General features: G+C 40.5%; 1 protein-coding gene across 4 annotated transcripts in view; it reads right to left on the bottom strand.

Annotated features, from left to right (window-relative positions):
- fam135a (family with sequence similarity 135 member A) overlaps positions 1–20,175 on the bottom strand; it is a 122,662-nt gene that overhangs the window by 78,084 nt on the left and 24,403 nt on the right. For 3 of the 4 annotated variants that reach the window (XM_063040282.1, XM_063040284.1, XM_063040283.1), the window contains exons 2-7: positions 13,978–14,072; positions 13,766–13,891; positions 13,308–13,387; positions 5,276–5,415; positions 2,147–2,217; positions 1,645–1,818 (exon numbers count right to left, since the gene is read on the bottom strand). In XM_063040282.1, coding sequence (XP_062896352.1) covers positions 1,645–1,818; positions 2,147–2,217; positions 5,276–5,415; positions 13,308–13,387; positions 13,766–13,842 — 542 coding nt within the window. In that variant the 5' untranslated portion in view covers positions 13,843–13,891; positions 13,978–14,072. Of the gene's footprint in view, positions 1–1,644; positions 1,819–2,146; positions 2,218–5,275; positions 5,416–13,307; positions 13,388–13,765; positions 13,892–13,977; positions 14,073–20,175 lie in introns of those variants that run through there. The other variant, XM_063040285.1, reaches the window with a different exon arrangement.

Genomic DNA, 20,175 nt, shown 5'->3' with positions numbered 1-20,175 from the left:
GGGGATGAATACCTTGCACAATGTTTTGTAGAGTAGCTCAAAAATCCCACTTCAATATATTTTAAATTTAGAAAATGAGACTGTAAAATGTGAAGATAGCTGTGGGAGCTGAATATTTTTTCAAGGCACTGTAGGGATTACATTATCTTGATAGGCATTTTGATAATGACAAATACTGTTGGTTCTGAGACAACAGCAAGCAGACACAACCATGAACAATTTATTGTAATATTAAGCTTATGAGAAATAATCATATAATTTCAGTTCAAAGAATATATAGTGTGGATTCTGGTTAATTGGGCCATCCGTTAATCAGGGCAGCCGGTTATTTGGGGTGACTCTTAAAGAACAAAAATTAATCGAAAAAAGAGTCAGAATTATTTTCATTTACTTGGGACACTATGAGGGATGATTGATAAGTTCATTGCCCAAGGTAGGAGGAGTCAATTTTAGAAAACCTACCACATTTATTTTTCAACATAGTCCCCTCCCACATGTGCACATTTAGTCCAGCGATCGTGGAGCATACGGATCCCTTCTTTGTAGAAGTGGTCCATGGCAAGGGTGATTGATAAGTTCGTGGCCTAAGGCAGAAGGAGATGAGTTATACAGCTCTCGTTACATGCACGTGCAGTTTAATTCCGAGTGAAAATGCAGAAAGTTCGAAGTTAATAACTCATCTCCTTCTGCCTTAGGCCACGAACTTATCAATCACCCCTGTTGTGGGCCACTTTCTGGAGGTCCAAGACGCCGACTTCTACAAAGAAGGGATCCCGTATGCTCCACGACTGCTGGATGAAGTGTGTAAATGTAGGAAAAATAAACGTGCTAGGTTTTCTAAAATTGACTTTTCCTACCTTAGGCCACAAACTTATCAATCACCCCTCGTACGCCACTTAAATGGGGCAGGAGACGGTTGAACAGTTTCTAACTAGCTTCAGATGAGTGCAGTTGTGAGGCCATTAGACACCACACCGTGCTTACAACGAACTGTTTTTGAATCACGTCAGTTGCACGTGCTCGTGTTCAAAAAGCACTTATTTTAGTTACTGGTGGTTGATGAGAAATAAGCAGTAAGACTATTCTGACCTGTTTTGCTTAGCGTTGTTTCAAACATTCAGACTTGAAGATCCCAGAAACAGCCGGGAGTGAAAAATGAAATGACGTCACTACTTCAACAAGTTAGGAACTTTGGAGAATCTGAAGGTGTTAATAGTCATCTTGAATGTTACAATGAAAATGAACATTTGGAGGATGCAATCGTTGAATGCATTGTATGAAGGTAGTCCATAATCTACACTAGGTGTCTGTGATGATATTGTTCATCGACAGTCAATCAAAAGAAAGCTGCAGCATACACTGGATGAATTTCTCTGTTGATAACAATTTAGAACTAATGCACTGTTGGATAATACTGTAGTTTTACTGACAATGTTCTAATTTGTTCAGCATTTCATTTAAATATATAATTTGTTAATCAGTTAAATGGTAGTTTGTCTTTTTTATACTTTTTTAAAAAACTATTTCCACGAAACTTCTGCTAATCGGGCAGCTGCTTAACTGGGGCAAAATGTAATGGTCCCAATTAACTAGAATTCTCTGTATTACCCTTTCTTCATTATTAATTTATGATTAAAGACTCACCTTATTAGAGGCTGATGAAGTGCAACCAAGGAGGCATGTATAGTAATTGATACAACAGAGAGGTGGAAATAATCAAACATTACATTGACATGGTGGTGAAGTCCTCGATGTAAATTGAAGTGCATCTTTAATGTCCGACTACTAATTAATTGTAGAGATTTCAGGTCATCAAATCTGGAAAACAATTTTTTTAAAAATCACCTTTTTATAAAGACCTCGATGGTACTGACTTAATGAAACATCTGTATAAATTATACAATAACTGAAGGAATACTTGGCATTCTGTTCTATGGGTTTGTTGATGCGGGTGATAGGTGTGTTTACTTCCCATATAAAAACGTTTGCCAAAGTTATTTCCAGTATATAGGACATTACTGAGACTTCATCTGGAGTACTGGAAACAGTACTGGTCTTTTTTAAAGAAAGGGTCATATTATATTAGCAGTTCAGAGAAGGTTTACAAGTCTAATTAAAAACTTGAAATATTTTAACGAGAACTTACGTAAAATCTTTATCGGTAAAGTTGAGATCTAAAGACAGTTGGAAATCCATCTCATTCAGGGATTCTTCAATCTAGACAAAAAATTAAATCATTTGACTTCCTCAAACATTTTAGTATTTTTATTTCTAACCAACTTCCAAAATAGCGAATACTGTGATCATATTTTGCATGTTAGTATTTAATATTAATGTAAATTGTACTTTCCATTAATTTATTCTCTTTCTAAAAGACCTAATCACCTTAATACTTCAAACTCATTACTGACAGAATTAAAACATGACACATTGCAAAATACTGTAAATATTTTTGCCCCAACTGGTCCATTCATGCATGATGAGAGTTGTGAAATTCTAAGCACATATAAGAATTTAAAGTCAGACTTAAAGCTTTCTACAATTTTACAATGCAGAATGCTGAGATTTTCCAACTTTGACAAAAATTTTGCCCATGGGTAGAACGCTTTCCACTTACAATTATTTTATTGACTTGCTTTTCTTAAAAAAAAAGAATATTCACCATCTAGTCACCCTTGCACCCCTATTGTACTCTATCTCCATGTTTCTCTTTCAAAATTAAAAAATCTCAAATGTAATAATCTTCACCAGTCACATATCTATCTCTTAATCAATCACCTCTGACCCATTTTATTATTCTTCTCAGGTTTTGTATCATCTGCAAATTTCAAAACTACCTCTCAAAATCAGGTACAATACCTTACTGCATACAAATTCTGTTCATTAATTCTCTCAACCTCCTAACCTTTCTCAATTCCGCACACACACATTTATCTCATATGCTTCTATACTCAAGCGTTCCACTATGTACTAAGTTATGCAATGGCGTCTGAACATCCACATATTATTATCTATCGGACTGTCCATATTTTCTTAAAGAGCCATAGAGAATGGAACAGTCCTGGTTCATCAAGTCCATGCCAAACAATAAGCAATCATTTACACCAATCCTCAAGGAATCTTATTTTAGTTTCAGTGCATTTGCAGCAGCTGTTCTCACCTCCCCAGAAACTTGCTCTCACGTACTCACTTGGAGCAATTTTTATTAGGCAATTAATCTACCATCCCATAAATCTTTGGGATGTTGGAGGAAACCCATGTACTCACAGGGAGAACATGCCAATTCTAGACAATTAAACCTGAGTTGATGGAGCTGAAAAACAGTTGCTACCAGAGGGACAGATATACCGAGAGACTGCAGCTGGTTGAAAACATGACAGGGCAATATCGATGGGGCAGAGCAATATTTGGACCCATTGGGCAGGATCTTGTAGAGGTTGATTACAGGGAGAGGAGTATCTGCCGAATGAGAAGCTTATAAAAATATGATGTCAAGAATTCATGGTGTGCACATTCCTGTTAGGGTAAATGTAAAGGCTGGTACACTTACTGGCTGAGAAAAGATATTCTGGCTCTGATTTTAAAAAAACGTGTATAAGCAATTGGGAACTAGTGAATCACTTGATGACGAGTGTAGAAGTTCATTTAATAGAGAAGTTAGGTCAAAAAGCTATGAGGGGGTTCTGGAAGCCAAAATGAGGCAAAAATCCCTAGGGATTTAATTGGTATATTATGAGTAAAAAGGTGGCTGGTAGAGAATAGGTCTCACTTAAGGTCAGTATGACCACATGTTTGTGGAACCGAAGGAAATGGAAAAGACTTTTAATTAATACTTCTCTTTAGTTTTCACTAGAGAAAGTGATGGAAGATAAGCAAATGTGGAAAACGAATGGTGATGCTTTGGACAACTTAAAATTAGGGAAGAGGTATTGGAGGCCTTAGGTAGATAAATTCCTAGGACTTAAAGCACAGCATTCTTAGACCTTAACCTGATGTATTCTTGGATCTTCTGGGATGCGAGAAAAAAAAAATCCTGGAGGTCCCTACTGAAATTTTTGCTTCATCTTTGGCCACAGGCGAGGCTCCAGACGAGTACAGAGTGGCTAATGTGATACAATTATTTAAAAATGGTAGTAAAAATAAGTCAGGAAATTTCAGGCCACTGAGTCTGATGTCAGTGGTGAGTGAATTGCTGGAAAGGATTCTGAAAGCCAGGATCTACCAACATTTGGAAAGACAGGGTCTGATTTGGGACAGTCAGCATGGCTTTGTGCTTAGGAAGTCATATTTGACAATTCTCTTAGTTCATACGCTAGTGGATGTTGTCTATGTGGTCCCTCATGGCAAGCTAGTTGTACCACTATGTTTGCTTTTCTACATTAAGTAATTTAAGAATTTAATCAGGATGTAAGTTAATCAACCCTTCTTGGTTGCTTCCCTCATAACGATTAATTTTCCAAGTCAGAACTGATTTTATCCATGACAGTTTATTCTCACCCACTGCAAAGTTGGATGCTTGATAGATGGTCCTGCATAATGTCATGGCTCCGTCTGTTTAAGTAGACAATGGATGCGCCCGGTTTCGGGGCGCAGACCTGGGCAATGAATATGGAGATCCTGGGCTGCCCAGACATCAAGATCCCCCTCTCGGCCTCGCAGATGTAGTGCAAAGGAACACGAAGCAGTTTGGACTACTTCCGTGAGGCACCAGCTTGGCTGCAGGAGCTGCCGGGAGGTGCTGTGATATGTCATCCAACTGCCTTTGGGGCTCCACTCCGGATTTGTGTAGGGTTTACTCCTAAGCCTTCTCTTCTCCCGAAAATACCCACAAGGCAGTGGGATCCTTAACCCCGGATAGGGGCCCATACCGGGTACTGTCAACCGGAGCCAGCTGAGCCTGGGACTCCTGTAAGGCAGGGTCGTCACACACTGTAGTAGTGACATATGGAGCCACTACCCACTACCCCGCATAGACCCCAGCTTAATACCATCTCTATGTTTCATGGCTGAATGGTTTAAAGTACACTGCAGACAAAGCTTTTGCTTAACATAGTTAGAACTAATGTCTGAAGTCTTAATAACCTTCATGTATTTTCTGCTTAATGGCTTAAATGACATACTTTGATTTTCTACATTTAAGGAATAATACAAATACAAGTGTTGGACAAGATCACAAGTAAAGTTGATAATACTCTAGCTAATACTTATGAAATATCAACTTTGATATTCTGATTTAAAATTTGAAATATAATTTGAAATTAAATGGATTGTTTACCTTTCTGCTATCAAGCAACATTTTAACTTTCAGGAGTAATACATCATTAACAACAATCTCTTCATTTTTATAAAGAATCTGAAAAGTTTTACTGCAGGCTGTACAATCTTGAACAGAAGCAGGAAAGGCAAGTTCAGAACCTAGAAAAGGAAATAAAAAGTACATCCACCATTAAATGTAACTAAGTATTATGATACTGTTCAAACAGTCTCTATATATTAAATAGGAATTTTTATTTGACAGTATTTTAAAACAATAGAGCATACCAGAAGTGTGGAATGCTGCAATTTTGTTTTAGAGATATACATTTACAGTACATTTCCTAATCATGAGTGCGTATCAATGCTTCCTCTACAGCAGGAATTCTGCAGATGCTGGAAATTCAAGCAACACACATAAAATTTGCTGGTGAATGCAGCAGGACAGGCAACATCTCTAGGAAGAGGTGCAGTCGACGTTTCAGGCCGAGCCCCTTCGTCCTGAGTTAGTCCTGACGAAGTTGTCTCGGCCTGAAACGTCGACTGCACCTCTTCCTAGAGATGCTGCCTGGCCTGCTGCGTTCACCAGCAACTTTTATGTGTGTTGCTTCCTCTACAGTATTCCTTTCAAATGTTGATAAACAGCAGCTGCTTTAAGCACAATATTTTACAATGGTCATGACATGGAGAGGATAATATAAAGTATAAGAACAGAACAGGAAGAAGCTCTTTCTGTCAGCGAGGGAAGAGATTGCTGAGCCTCTGGCTAGGATCTTTATGTCCTCATTGTCTACGGGAATGGTACAGGAGGATTGGAGAGAGGAGAATGTTGTCCCCTTGTTCAAAAAAGGTAGTAGGGATAGTCCGGGTAATTATAGACCAGTGAGCCTTACGTCTGTGGTGGGAAAGCTGTTGGAAAAGATTCTTAGAGATAGGATCTGTGGGCATTTAGAGAATCATGGTCTGATCAGGGACAGTCAGCATGGTTTTGTGAAGGGCAGATCGTGTCTAACAAGCCTGATAAAGTTCTTTGAGGAGGTGACCAGGCATATAGATGCAGTGGATGTGATCTACATGGATTTTAGTAAGGCATTTGACAAGGTTCCACACAGTAGGCTTATTCAGAAAGTCAGAAGGCATGGGATCCAGGGAAGTTTGGCCAGGTGGATTCAGAATTAGCTTGCCTGAAGAAGGCAGAGGGTCATGGTGGACGGAGTATATTCAGATTGGAGGGCTGTGACTAGTGGTGTCCTACAAGGATCTGTTCTGGGACCTCTACTTCTCGTGATTTTTATTAACGACCTGGATGTGGGGGTAGAAGGGTGGGTTGGCAAGTTTGCAGATGACACAAAGGTTGGTGGTGTTGTAGATAGTGTTGAGGATTGTCGAAGATTGCAGAGAGACTTTGATAGAATGCAAAAGTGGGCTGAGAAGTCGCAGATGGAGTTCAACCCAGAGAAGGGTGAGGTGGTACACTTTGGAAGGACAAACTCCAAGGCAAAGTACAAAGTAAATGTCAGGATACTTGGTAGTGTGGAGGAGCAGAGGGATCTGGGGGTACATGTCCACAGATCCCTGAAAGTTGCCTCACAGGTAGATAGGGTAGTTAAGAAAGCTTATGGGGTGTTAGCTTTCATAAGTTGAGGGATAGAGTTTAAGAGTTGTGATGTAATGATTCAGCTCTGTAAAACTCTGGTTGGGTCACACTTGGAGTACTGTGTCCAATTCTGGTCGCCTCATTATAGGAAGGATGTGGAAGTATTGGAAAGGGCACAGAGGAGATTTACCAGGATGCTGCCTGGTTTAGAGAGTATGCATTATGATCAGAGATTAAGGGAGCTAGGGTTTTACTCTTTGGAGAGTAGGAGGATGAGAGGAGACATGATAGAGGTGTACAAGATATTAAGAAGAATAGTGGATAGCCAGCGCCTCTTCACAAGGGGACCACTGCTCAATACAAGAGGACATGGCTTGAAGGTAAGGGGTGGGAAGTTCAAGGGGGATATTAGAGGAAGGTTTTTTTACTCAGAGAGTGGTTGATGCGTGGAATGCACTGCCTGAGTCAGTGGTGGAGGCAGATACACTGGTGAAGTTTAAGAGACTACTAGACAGGTATATGGAGGAATTTAAGGTGGGGGGTTATATCGGAGGCAGGGTTTGAGGGTCGGCACAACATTGTGGGCCGAAGGGCCTGTAATGTGCTGTGCTATTCTATGTTCTATGTTCTTTCAGTTCATCAAATCCAGGCCAACATCTAGAAAAATTGCCCCTCAATCCCATTACCCTGCTTTTGTTCCTTTAGCCATGAAAATCATTCTCTCTTTTGTAAATAACACTATTCTTTGCATTTCTGGTTAGATGCTAACTGCATTTCATTAGCTTTGTATCTCTACTCGGCACAATGACAATAAAGTTGAATCTAATCTAATCTAAAAAGAATCTACCCAACTTTCTCTTGAAGTTATTAATTCTCTTTCCACAACCTTTGTTGGCAGTTCATAAATATTCTTTGCATCAGGAAAGTCTTAAGGGTGAGGGGGCACAGTTTATTGTACACTCGACAGCAACAGCAAGGGTAGAAAAAGGGAGTCAATACAAGGAACAAGGCAGAAAGTTAAAGAGCAAGATCCGAAGGGTTGTAAGATTCATGTTTTCCAACCATTGGGACCTCTTTTGGGGCAGAGGCGATCAGCACAAGATGGACAAGTGGGACCAATATCCTTCTGGCAAGATTTACTGGAACAACTTGGAAAGGTTTAACCTAGTATGTCAAGGGGTGAGACGCAAAGTAGATGAGAAAGTTGAGGAATTTATAGAGCTTAAAGCAAGTAAGTCCAACAAGCAGGGCAAACAGGGAGCTTGGTAGATTTGACAAGTAAAACTGCATTTATTTTAACACAAGGCGGCTGACATGCAAGGCACATGGGATTGTGATATTATAGTTACTACAGAAACATAGTTGAAGATTGGGCAGGAATAGCCATTCAATATTCCAGGATTCAGATATTACATGTATGATAAAGTTTGAGGTAAGAGAGAGACAGACAGCTGCAGTATTGATTAGGGGAATGAGAGGACCAAATACGTAGGGAGATCACATCCAGGTGGCGGAATAATAGTATTAAATGTAGATGCTTTTAGCTTCCCTAATATTGTTTGGGACTGCCGTAGTACTTAGGAATTAGATGGGACAAAATTGTTTAAATATATTCAAGAAAGTTTTCTCAAGCGATATGTAAATAACCCTACTTGAAAAGAGACAACACTCAATTACCGCTAGAAAATGAAACTGAGCAAGTGGCTGATATGTCAATAGGAAAGAACTTTGAGATCAGTGACAATAATTCTATTAGTTCTAAAATAGCGAAAGAAAAAGACTGGACTGGTTCATAACTTAAGTCCTAAATTGAGGCAAGGCTAATTTTGATGCCATTGGACAGGGATTTGCACAAGATTGATTGGCCAGCAATATTCTCCTTAGAGTGAAGGGCCAGCAAAAATTTGTGAAGTATGATGAAAATTTTAAATTGAGATGTGGCTACACCAGGAACCAATGCAGGATGATTGAACAAAACAGTGCGAGAGGGAGGATAGGCAGGTGATAGAGGAGGGATGCACTCAGAACGATGGTTTGAGATGTGTCTATTTTAAGGAGTATTATGAACAAGGCAGATGAGCTTACAGTGCGGAGCAGTACTTGGAGCTATGATGTTGTGGCTATTACAGAGACCGGTTACTCCGAGCGCCAAGCTTTAGAAAGGACAGGGAGGGAGGGAGGCAAAAGAGGTGGGGGCGTGGCACTGTTGATCAGAGGTAGTGTCATGGCTGCAGAAAAGAAGGGGAAGACATGGAGGGATTGTCTACAGAGTCTCTGTGGGTGGAAGTTAGGAACAGGAAGGGGTCAATAACTCTACTGGGTGTTTTTTTTTTAATATATAGACCATCCAATTATAACAGGGACATCAAGGAGCAGATAGGGAGACAGATTCTGAAAAGGTGTAATAATAACAGGGTTGTCGTGGTGGGAGATTTTAATTTCCCAAACATTGATTGGCATGTCCCTAAAGCGAGGAGTTTAGATGGGGTGAAGTTTGTTAGGTGTGATCAAGAAGGTTTCTTGACATAATATGTAGATAAACCTACAAGAGGAGAGGCTGTACTTGATCTGGTATTGGGAAATGAACCTGGTCGGGCGTCAGATCTCTTGGTGGGAGAGCATTTTGGAGATAGTGATCACAATTCTATCTCTTTTACCATAGCACTGGAGGGAGGACAGAAACAGACAAGCTAGGAAAGTGGTTAATTGGAGTAAGGGGAAATATAAGACTATCAGGAAGGAACATGGAAGCATAAATTGGGAACGGATGTTCTCAGGGAAAAGTACGGAAGAAATGTGGCAAATGTTCATGGGATATTTGCGTGGAGTTCTGCATAGGTACGTTCCAATGAGACAGGAAAGGATGGTAAGGTACAGGAACCGTGGTGTACAAAGGCTGTTGTAAGTCTAGTCAAGAAAAGAAGAGCTTACGAAAGGTTCAAAAAACTAGGTAATAATAGAGATCTAGAAGATTATAAGGCGAACAGGAAGGAGCCTGAGAATGAAATTAAGAGAGCCAAAAGGGGCCATGGGAAGGCCTTGGTGGACAGGATTAAGGAAAACCCCAAGGCATTCTACAACTATGTGAAGAGCAAGAGGATAAGACGTGAGAGAATAGGACCAATCAAATGTGACAGTGGAAAAGTGCGTATGGAACAGGAGGAAATAGCAGAGGTACTTAATAAGTACTTTGCATCAGTATTCACTACGGAAAAGGATCTTGGCTATTGTAGGGATGACTTAAAGTGGACTGAAAAGCTTGAGCATGTAGATATTAAGAAAGAGGATGTGCTGGAGCTTTTGGAAAGCATCAAGTTGAATAAGTCACCAGGACGGAACGAGATGTTCCCCAGACTACTGTGGGAGGCGAGGGAGGAGATTGCTGACCCTCTGGCGATGATCTTTGCATCATCAATGGGGAAGTGAGAGGTTCTGGAGATTGGAGGGTTGCAGATGTTGTTCCCTTATTCAAGGAAGGGAGTAGGGATAGCCCTGGAAATTATAGATCAGTGAGTCTTACTTCAGTGGCTGCTAAGCTGATGGAGAAGATCCTGACAGGCAGGATTTATGAACATTTAGAGAGGCATAATATGATTGGGAATAGTCTGCATGGCTTTCTGAAAGGCAGGTTGTGAGGATGTGACTAAACACATTGATGGAAGTAGAGCAATAGATTTAGTGTATATGGATTTCAGCAAGGCATTTGACAAGGTACCCCATGCCAGGCTTATTGAGAAAGTAAGGAGGCATGGGATCCAAGGATCCATTGCTTTGTGGATCGAGAACTGGCTTGCCCACAGAAGGCAGATAGTGGTTGTAGATGGGTCATATTCTGCATGGAGGTCAGTCACCAGTGGTGTGCCTCAGGATCTGTTCTGGGACCCCTACACTTTGTGATTTTTATAAATGACCTGGATGAGGAAGTGGTGGGATGGGTTAGTAAATTTGCTGATGACACAAAGGTTGAGGGTGTTGTGGATCCTGTGGAGGGCTGTCAAAGGTTACAGTGGGACATCGACAGGATGCAAAACTGGGTTGAGAAGTGGCAGATGGAGTACAACCCAGATAAGTGTGAGGTGATTCATTTTGGCAGGTCAAATATGATGGCAGAATATAGTATTAATGGTTAGACTCCTGGCAATGTGGAGGATCAGAGGGATTTTGGGGTCCGAGTCCATAGGACACTCAAAGCTGCTGTGCAGGTTGACTCTGTGGCTAAGAAAACATACGGTGCATTGACCTTCATCAATCATGGGATTGAGTTTAGGAGCCAAGAGGTCAGACCCCACTTGGAGTACTGTGCTCAGTTCTGGATGCCTCACTATAGAAAGGATGTGGAAACCATAGAAAGGGAGCAGAGGAGATTTACAAGGATGTTGCCTGGATTGGGGAGCATGCCTTATGAGAATAGGTTGAGTGAACTCAGCCTCTTTTCCTTGAAGCAATGGAGGATGAGAGGTGACCTGATAGAGGTGTATAAGATGATGAGAGGCACTGATCGTGTGGACAGTCAGAGGCTTTTTCCCAGGGCTGAAATGTCTAGCACAAGAGGATACAGTTTTAAGGTGCTTGGAAGTAGGCACAGAGGAGATGTCAGGGTTAAGTACAGAGTCGTGAGTGTGTGGAATGGGTTGCCGGCGATGGTGGTGGAGGCAGATACGACAGGGTCTTATAAGAGACTCCTGGACAGATACATAGAGCTCAGAAAAATAGAGGGCTATGGGTAACCCGAGATAATTTCTAAGGTAAGAACATGTTCTGCACAGCTTTGTGGGCCCAAGGTCATGTATTGTGCTGTAGGTTTTCAATGTTTCTAAAACACTCAAGCTAGGATATGGGTGGCAGAGCTATGAATGAGTTGATTTAAAGATTATAACTATTTAGCAATATACCTTGATTCTCTGAATATATTTCATCACATGTGAGACACAAACCAAGTGAATGACTGAATAATTAACAACTAACTGAGTTGTAATAATACTAAAATGGTTCAGTACCATGAGGGACAAATACATAAAGGGATCTACAGGGATTTAAATATCTACTTTTCCCCAACCAACAAATCACAAATTCTGTAGACGCTGGAAATCTTAAGCAACACACACAAAATGCTCAGCAAATCAGGCATTATCTATAGAAATAAATAAAATTGTTAGCAAATGTGCAACCACGAGAAAACAAAATTGGGGACCTGAGAGCATAATTGCTGTATTGGAGGGATTTGAAGGATTGTTACGTTCTGTGTCTGTATGAGACATGACTTTCTCCCAGCACACCAGATACAGTGATCAGGCCAGAAGGCTTCTCAGTTTAGAGAATGGATTGAACTGCTGATTCGGAAAAGGCAAAAGATGGAGGAGTGTGTTTCATGTTAAACTCTTGCTGGTGCTCCAACATGGCAGTTTTCACAAACTCGTGTCGAACAAACCTTGAACACGCCTATTGATCTTATGTCGCCTATTCTATTTACCTAGAGAGTTCTCCTCCGTAATCCTGACCGTAGTTTACATACCACCAGCGGCCAGCTATAACCAAGCACTTGAGATACTGCATGATGCCGTCTCCAAACAAGTAATAGTTTATCCTAACGCATTTCAACCATAGTCAGAGACTTAAACTAGACTTGTTTGAAGAAAACCCTGCTCAATTACCATCAGCATATAACCTGCAGCATCAGACGTCCCAACCCACTAGACCACTGCTACGTTAAGATAAGGAATCTTATGCAATCAATTATTGTGTGTTTTATGTTTGTAATTAATTTAGATCACCTTGTAAAGCAGTTTGTTTTCTGCTCTGAATTCTTGTGTCTCCGTAAGTTCAAAGTCATGGTATTACCGCCTGAGAATTACACATTTGTCAATCATGTCTAAAATTATTCAAATACTACAAGGATAATCATTTAAAAAAAAATAAATTAATGAACTTATTATGAGTGTCGAATCAGCATGACACCCTGAAATCTGTTACCCTGACTTAACAACACGAGAAAGGAAATTTTGGACCAAAAAGGTACTGAGATGTTAACAAGTCTAGGGCAAAGTCCCAGGAGTTTCTTTGACCTTGGAAGATAGAATGTCATGTCAAGCCAATATATTGCTTTGTTGCAAAGATTAAACCATTTTAAACACTTCAATCATCATTTCCAATTTGAAAATCTGTAAGCTGTTTAACTAAGACAATATGTATTTAACTTGGAATATTCATAGAAGAAAGTAATCAAACAAATTCTTGACAGTTCACACAAATCAACACTAGTCTAACAACCAAGTCCTGATAAAGGGTCTCAGCCCAAAATGTTGACTGTTTATTCCTCTTCATGGATGCTGCCTTACCTGCCGAGTTCCTCCTGCACTTTATTGGTGTTACTCTGGATTTCCTGTATCTGCAGAATCTCGAGTTTATCAACAACAGTATGGCTGTTCCTAAATAATAAAATGGCTTTCATTTTCCTTACCTGCTGGATTCAGTAGACTTGCCTCCAACTTATGAGGAACTCTGGGAGGCAACTTCATTGTTGCACGTATCTGGTAAAACCTGCAGATGTAAATATATCAATGTATTATGATTTTAAGAAGAAATCAGAGAACACAAATTGGAATGATCAAATGGCAGAGCAGGCCCGATAGGACAAATGGCATAACTCTGCACTTGTTTTATGGTCTAATAAACTTAGTATCTACTGACTTTGACTTTATGACCGCTTCAGATTTTACCTCATTAAACATTGGGTAGACAACCGATATTTTAACTAATTCTAGCACCACGGCAACAGACTATATTTAACTTGATCTTTAATCAAACTATCTCATAACTGCTTTCTACAATAATCAACTCGTTTTAATAGAATTTTAAAACGAACAAACATTTCGTACTATCCAGTGTGCAAAAAGAAGTTGTTTGAAGAGTAATTACCCTCTCTGGAAAAGGTCCACATTATAAAACTTGTGTAATTCAACAGAGAATTCCACTGTTGCTTGCACCTCCGTCATCTTTTTATTTTAGAAAATTCCAAAACATTTAGGACAGCACCATGATTATCTATAAAAGAGCAACAATTTTGATTACCAATGAAAAAAAACAACAAAATTCAGGCATCAAGAATATAATTCTAATATTAAATTTACCTTGGTTTAGTCACTTTTGGGGGTATCATGAACATTGCCAACAATTTTTTTCTTTTTGGTGCTTCATGATTGCTGTTTTAAGCACATTACAAAATCTGGAACACAATAAATGTGATAATGATTAAATCTGTAGAATGATCTTCACCCAGAAGTTAAAGACAGTCTATGAATATTTTTGTACATAATGAATTAAAGGGCTCATATAACAGAAAGTTAAAGAAATTCCTGCTTGATTCTCATTAGCTTGCTGGAAGATACACCAAAGTTATTTGATTATCAGCTGACACTGTACTCAACTATGAAAAGAAAGTTTCAGAGTCCAATATGCAAATTCAATTAAAATTAATCGAAGAATATGATGGTAAAATATAATGCTTTATATTCTTAAATGAGCAGAATTAAACTGACATTCATTTTCAGATTTCCAGTATCTGCAGCATTTTGCTTCTCAATATGGTTTTAAGAATCAGCAACACACTTATTAGACTTGGAAAGCAGTTATTTAAAAAAAATAACACGAGTGGGTGTACATCACCTGTTAACTTTTAAACAAACATACCAGATTTGTATTTTAAACACACAGCAAAATAATGTTTCAAGGAAAGATTAAGAGAACATATGCATGAAAAACTCCAAATGCACAAAAAAATTAACAAGTGCAAGAAACAATATAGCCCACACAAAATTCTGGAGAAACTCAACAGGTCAGGCAGCATCTATGGAGAGGAATAAACAGTCAATGTCTTGGGCCAAGACCCTTCATTAGGACTGAAAAGAAAAGAGGAAGAAACCAGAATAAGGTCAGAGGGAGGGGAAGTAGTACAAGATAGCAGGTGATATGTAAGTAAGAAACTGGGAGGAGGTAAGTGGAGAATGCAAAGGGAAGAAGCAAAAGGAATCTGATAGGACAGTGGACCATGGGAGAAAGGGAAGCAGGAGGGGCACAAGAGGTAGGTGAGGAAAAGAGTAAATGCGGTGCCAGAATGGGGAATGGAAAAAGAGAGAAGAGGGACTTATCAGAAGTTAGAGAAATCTATGTTCATACCGTCAGATGGCAGACTACACAGAAGGAATCTGAGGTGTTGCTTCTACAACCAGAGAGTGGCATCATTGTGGCAGTAGAGGAGGCTATATACCGACATGTAGGAATGGGAATGGACAATGTAATTAAAACGGTTGTACCTGGGAAATTCTGCCAGTTGCAGTCCCTGAATCTGCATTGGATATCACCAATGTACAGGAGTCCACACTGGGAGTGCCAGATATAGTAGATGACCCCAAAAGACTCGCAGGTGAAATGTTGTCTGACCCGGAAAGACAGTTTGGGGCTCTGAATTGTGGTACGGGGGAGGTAAGTGGGCAGGTGTCACACTTGTCTCACTTGCAGGGTTAAGTGCCAAGAAGATCAGTGGGATGGGACAAGTGAAAAGGGAGTCACAGAGAGAACGGTCCCCATGGAAAGCAGCGAGTGGGAGGGAGGTAATGACATGTTTAATGGTAGGATCCTGTTGAAGATGGTGGAAGTTGTGGAATGACATGCAGGATGTGGAATCTCATGGAGTGATAGGTATTCTAGCTTCTTTTCCCTTCCTTTCCAGTCCTCCTGAAGTGTCTTGGCCCAAAACATGTTATTGCTAAACCTTTTATTTTTCTCCGTATATGCTGCCTGACCTGCTGAGTTCCTCCAGCACTTTGTATGTACTACTGTGGATTTCCAGCATCGGCAGATCTTGAATTCGAGAAGCAATGTATGTGATCAAGATAGGATATGTATATAAGAGCAAGTGTTTGTAAAACACTAAACAAATGTGGCAAACTAACAGAATTAGCAATGAAAAGTTGTTACAAGAAAGAATAAAACTAGAAAATATATTGCAAAAGAATTTCATTAAAAAATCTAAGAAACAGGAGCAGCAGGCCAATGTACCAGTTCAATCTGCTACATCATTCAATGACTACTTACACCACTGTCTCTGGCAGTGCATTCCAAGTACTCACCACTGAGAAGAGCTCCCTTCAGATCCTGAATAATCTCTTTACCCTTATCCTAAATTTATGTCATTTACTTCTAGTCACCTCTGATAAAGGAATATCTATACCCCTCATAATTTGACATGGCTCAATCGTATCCCATTTTAACTCCTTCTGCTCTAAGAAAAACAAACCCAGGGCCAGCTGGTGGCGCAATGACATCGGCGCTGGACCCGGGAGTGGAGGTTGCCGGGTCCGAAACCAGTCGGGTCTGCTCCCGAGTACGCTTTCCAACCGTGTCGAGATCACAACTCGATCTCGTAAAATAAAAGGGAAAAATACTGGGAAAATGTCTGTGTGAGGAGTGGCGCGCCAATCTCTCTCGCTCTGCGCCTTGTAAAAGCTGAGAAAACAACATCATCACGGACGCACAGACGCGCATGCACATGCCAAAAAAAGAAAGAAAGAAAGAAAGAAAGACAAACCCTGCTTCTTGAGTTTTCCCTCCAAATGCTACATTCCAGGCAACATCCTGGTGAACTGCACTTGGTTGGTTCTGCTTGCCAGGTCACCTCATTCCCACGTTTGATACCAGATACCTGAAACAAGCTCCTTCGTGGGAAGTAAACAGCAAACAGAGGAAACAGGATGTCCTTAAAGCACCCCCTTGAGAAATGCAACATCCACAGTGACTCTTGGCCCCTGGTCACTCAAGCAGAAAAAGCGCATTTTGGCTGCCATTGAGAATCTCTAGTCTAGTTATTAGAACATACAGAAGTCAATCATAAATCCCAAGATGAAATTGCCACCTCACAAACTGAGAAAGAAAAACTATTAATCTTAAAGTTGTATAAACTTCAGCAAAACCAGCCAGATCTTTTATAGACAAAGTTAACTGAAATTACTTAATATGACATTGAGTTTAGAAGGCTGCAACATGCAGAGATGATGAGGCTGATTTAGAGTCATAGAAATGTACAGCACAGAAACAGGCCTTTCAGCCTACCTACTCCATGCTAAACTTAAAGTTTTCACCTTTCATCATTCACCCCTGACCTCTGGTTGTAGTCCCACCCAACATCATTAGAAAAAGCCTGCTTGCGTTTTCCTATCTCTACCCCTCAAGCTTCCATAAAATAACTGTTTTTCTCTTTACTGATAGTCTAATCTGCCAGATGCTACCCTCAGCTCTGACCTTGATATCACAGAATTATATATTTGTTTGTTTTCTCTCATATCCCACAGTGAACCATCAACCATATTATGTCACATGCATTTACTTTGTACTATCCAGAGCAATGCCCCCCCAACACCATCACCCTATCTGTAACTTAAAACTAACTTGTTTTCTTCCTTTTGCTGTTCTAATGAAAACCACAGAACCATAGAAACTACAGCACAGAAACAGGCCTTTTGGCCCTTCTTGGCTGTGCCGAACCATTTTCTGCCTAGTCCCACTGACCTGCACACGGACCATATCCCTCCATACACCTCCCATCCATGTATCTGTCCAATTTATTCTTAAATGTTAAAAAAGAACCCACATTTACCACCTCGTCTGGCAGCTCATTCCATACTCCCACCACTCTCTGTGTGAAGAAGCCCCCGCTAATGTTCCCTTTAAACTTTTCCCCCCTCACCCTTAACCCACGTCCTCTGGTTTTTTTCTCCCCTTGCCTCAGTGGAAAAAGCCTGCTTGCATTCACTCTATCTATACCCGTCATAATTTTATATACCTCTATCAAATCTCCCCTCATTCTTCTACGCTCCAGGGAATAAAGTCCTCACCTATTCAACCTTTCTCTGTAACTGAGTTTCTCAAGTCCCGGCAACAACCTTGTAAACCTTCTCTGCACTCTTTCAACCTTATTTATATCCTTCCTGTAATTTGGTGACCAAAACTGAACACAATACTCCAGATTCGGCCTCACCAATGCCTTATACAACCTCATCATAACATTCTAACTCTTATACCCAATACTTCGATTAATAAAGGCCAATGTACCAAAAGCACTCTTTACGACCCTATCTACCTGTGACGCCACTTTTAGGGAATTTTGTATCTGTATTCCCAGATCCCTCTGTTCCACTGCACTCCTCAGTGCCTTACCATTAACCCTGTATGTTCTACCTTGGTTTATCCTACCAACGTGCAATACCTCACACTTGTCTGCATTAAATTCCATCTGCCATTTTTCAACCCATTTTTTCCAGCTGGTCCAAGTCCCTCTGCAGGCTCTGAAAACCTTCCTCGCTGTCTACTACACCTCCAATCTTTGTATCATCAGCAAATTTGCTGATCCAATTTACCACATTATCATCCAGATCACTGATATAGATGACAAATAACAATGGACCCAGCACTGATCCCTGTGGCACACCACTAGTCACAGGCCTCCACTCGGAGAAGCAATTCTCTACTACCACTCTTTGGCTTCTTCCATTGAGCCAATATCTGATCCAATTTACCACCTCTCCATGTATACCTAGCGACTGAATTTTCCTAACTAACCTCCCATGCGGAACTTTGTCAAAGGCCTTACTGAAGTCCATGTAGACAATATCCACTGCCTTCCCTTCATCCACTTTCCTGGAAACCTCCTCGAAAAACTCCAATAGATTGGTCAAACATGACCTGCCACGCACAAAGCCATGTTGACTCTCCCTAATAAGTCCCTGTCTATCCAAATGCTTGTAGATTCTGTCTCTTAGTACTCCCTCCAATAACTTACCTACTACCAACGTTAAACTTACCGGCCTATAATTTCCCGGATTACTTTTCAATCCTTTTTTAATCAACGGAACAACATGAGCCACTCTCCAATCCTCCGGCACCTCACCTGTAGACAGCAATATTTTAAATATTTCTGCCAGGGCCCCCGCAATTTCAACACCAGTCTCCTTCACCTTCAAGGTCTGAGGGAACACCCTGTCAGGTCCCGGGGATTTATCCACTTTAATTTTCCTCAAGACAGCAAGCACCTCCTCCTTTTTAATCTGTACAGTTTCCATGATCTCACTACTTGTTTCCCCTAATTCCATAGACTTCATGCCAGTTTCCTTAGTAAATACAGACGCAAAAAACCTATTTAAGATCTCCCCCATTTCCTTTGGTTCCACACATAGGCGACCACTCTGATCTTCAAGAGGACCAGTTTTATCCCTTACAATCCTTTTGCTCTTAATATATCTGTAAAAGCTGTTTGGATTATCCTTCACTTTGACTGCCAATGCAACCTCATGTCTTCTTTTAGCACTCCTGATTTCTTTCTTAAGTATTTTCTTGCACTTCTTATACTCCTCAAGCACCTTATTTACTCCCTTCTTCCTATACATGTCATACAACTCCCTCTTCTTCTTTATCAGAGTTGCAATATCCCTTGAGAACCAAGGTTCCTTATTCCTATTCACTTTGCCTTTAATCCTGACAGGAACATACAAATTCTGCACTCTCAAAATTTCTCCTTTGAAGTCTTCCCACTTACCGATCACATCCTTGCCAGAGAACAACCTGTCCCGATCCACACTTTTTAGATCCTTTCTCGTTTCTTCAAATTTGGCCTTCTTCCAGTTAAGAACCTCAACCCTAGGACCAGATCTATCCTTGTCCATGATCAAGTTGAAACTAATGGTGTTATGATCACTGGAACCAAAGTGCTCCCCGACACAGACTTCCGTCACTTGTCCTAACTCATTTCTTAACAGGAGATCCAATATTGCATCCCTTCTAGTTGGTCCCTTTATATATTGATTTAGAAAACTTTCCTGAACATGTTTTACAAACTCTAAACCATCTAGACCCCTAACAGTATGGGAGTCCCAATCAATATACGGAAAATTAAAATCCCCTACCACCACAACTTTATGTTTCCTGCAGTTGCTTGCTATTTCCCTGCAGATTTGCTCTTCCAATTCTCGTTGACTATTCGGTGGTCTGTAATACAATCCCACTAATGTGGCCGTACCTTTCCTGTTTCTCAGCTCCACCCATAAGGACTCAGTAGACAAGCCCTCTAATCTGTCCTGCCTGAGCACTGCTGTAATATTTTCCCTAACAAGCAATGCTACTCCCCCACCTTTCATTCCTCTGCCTCGATCATATCTGAAACATCGGAACCCTGGAATATTAAGCTGCCAGTCCTGCCCCTCCTGTAGCCAAGTTTCACTAATTGTTATAACGTCATAATTCCACATGTCAATCCACGTCCTCAACTCATCCGCCTTCCC

This window comes from Mobula hypostoma, chromosome 2 (genome assembly GCF_963921235.1).
Source record: "Mobula hypostoma chromosome 2, sMobHyp1.1, whole genome shotgun sequence".
Taxonomy (NCBI): Eukaryota; Metazoa; Chordata; class Chondrichthyes; order Myliobatiformes; family Myliobatidae; genus Mobula; species Mobula hypostoma.
The sequence above is the reverse complement of the archived record's forward strand: the minus strand, read 5'-3'. Positions and strand labels throughout refer to the sequence as shown.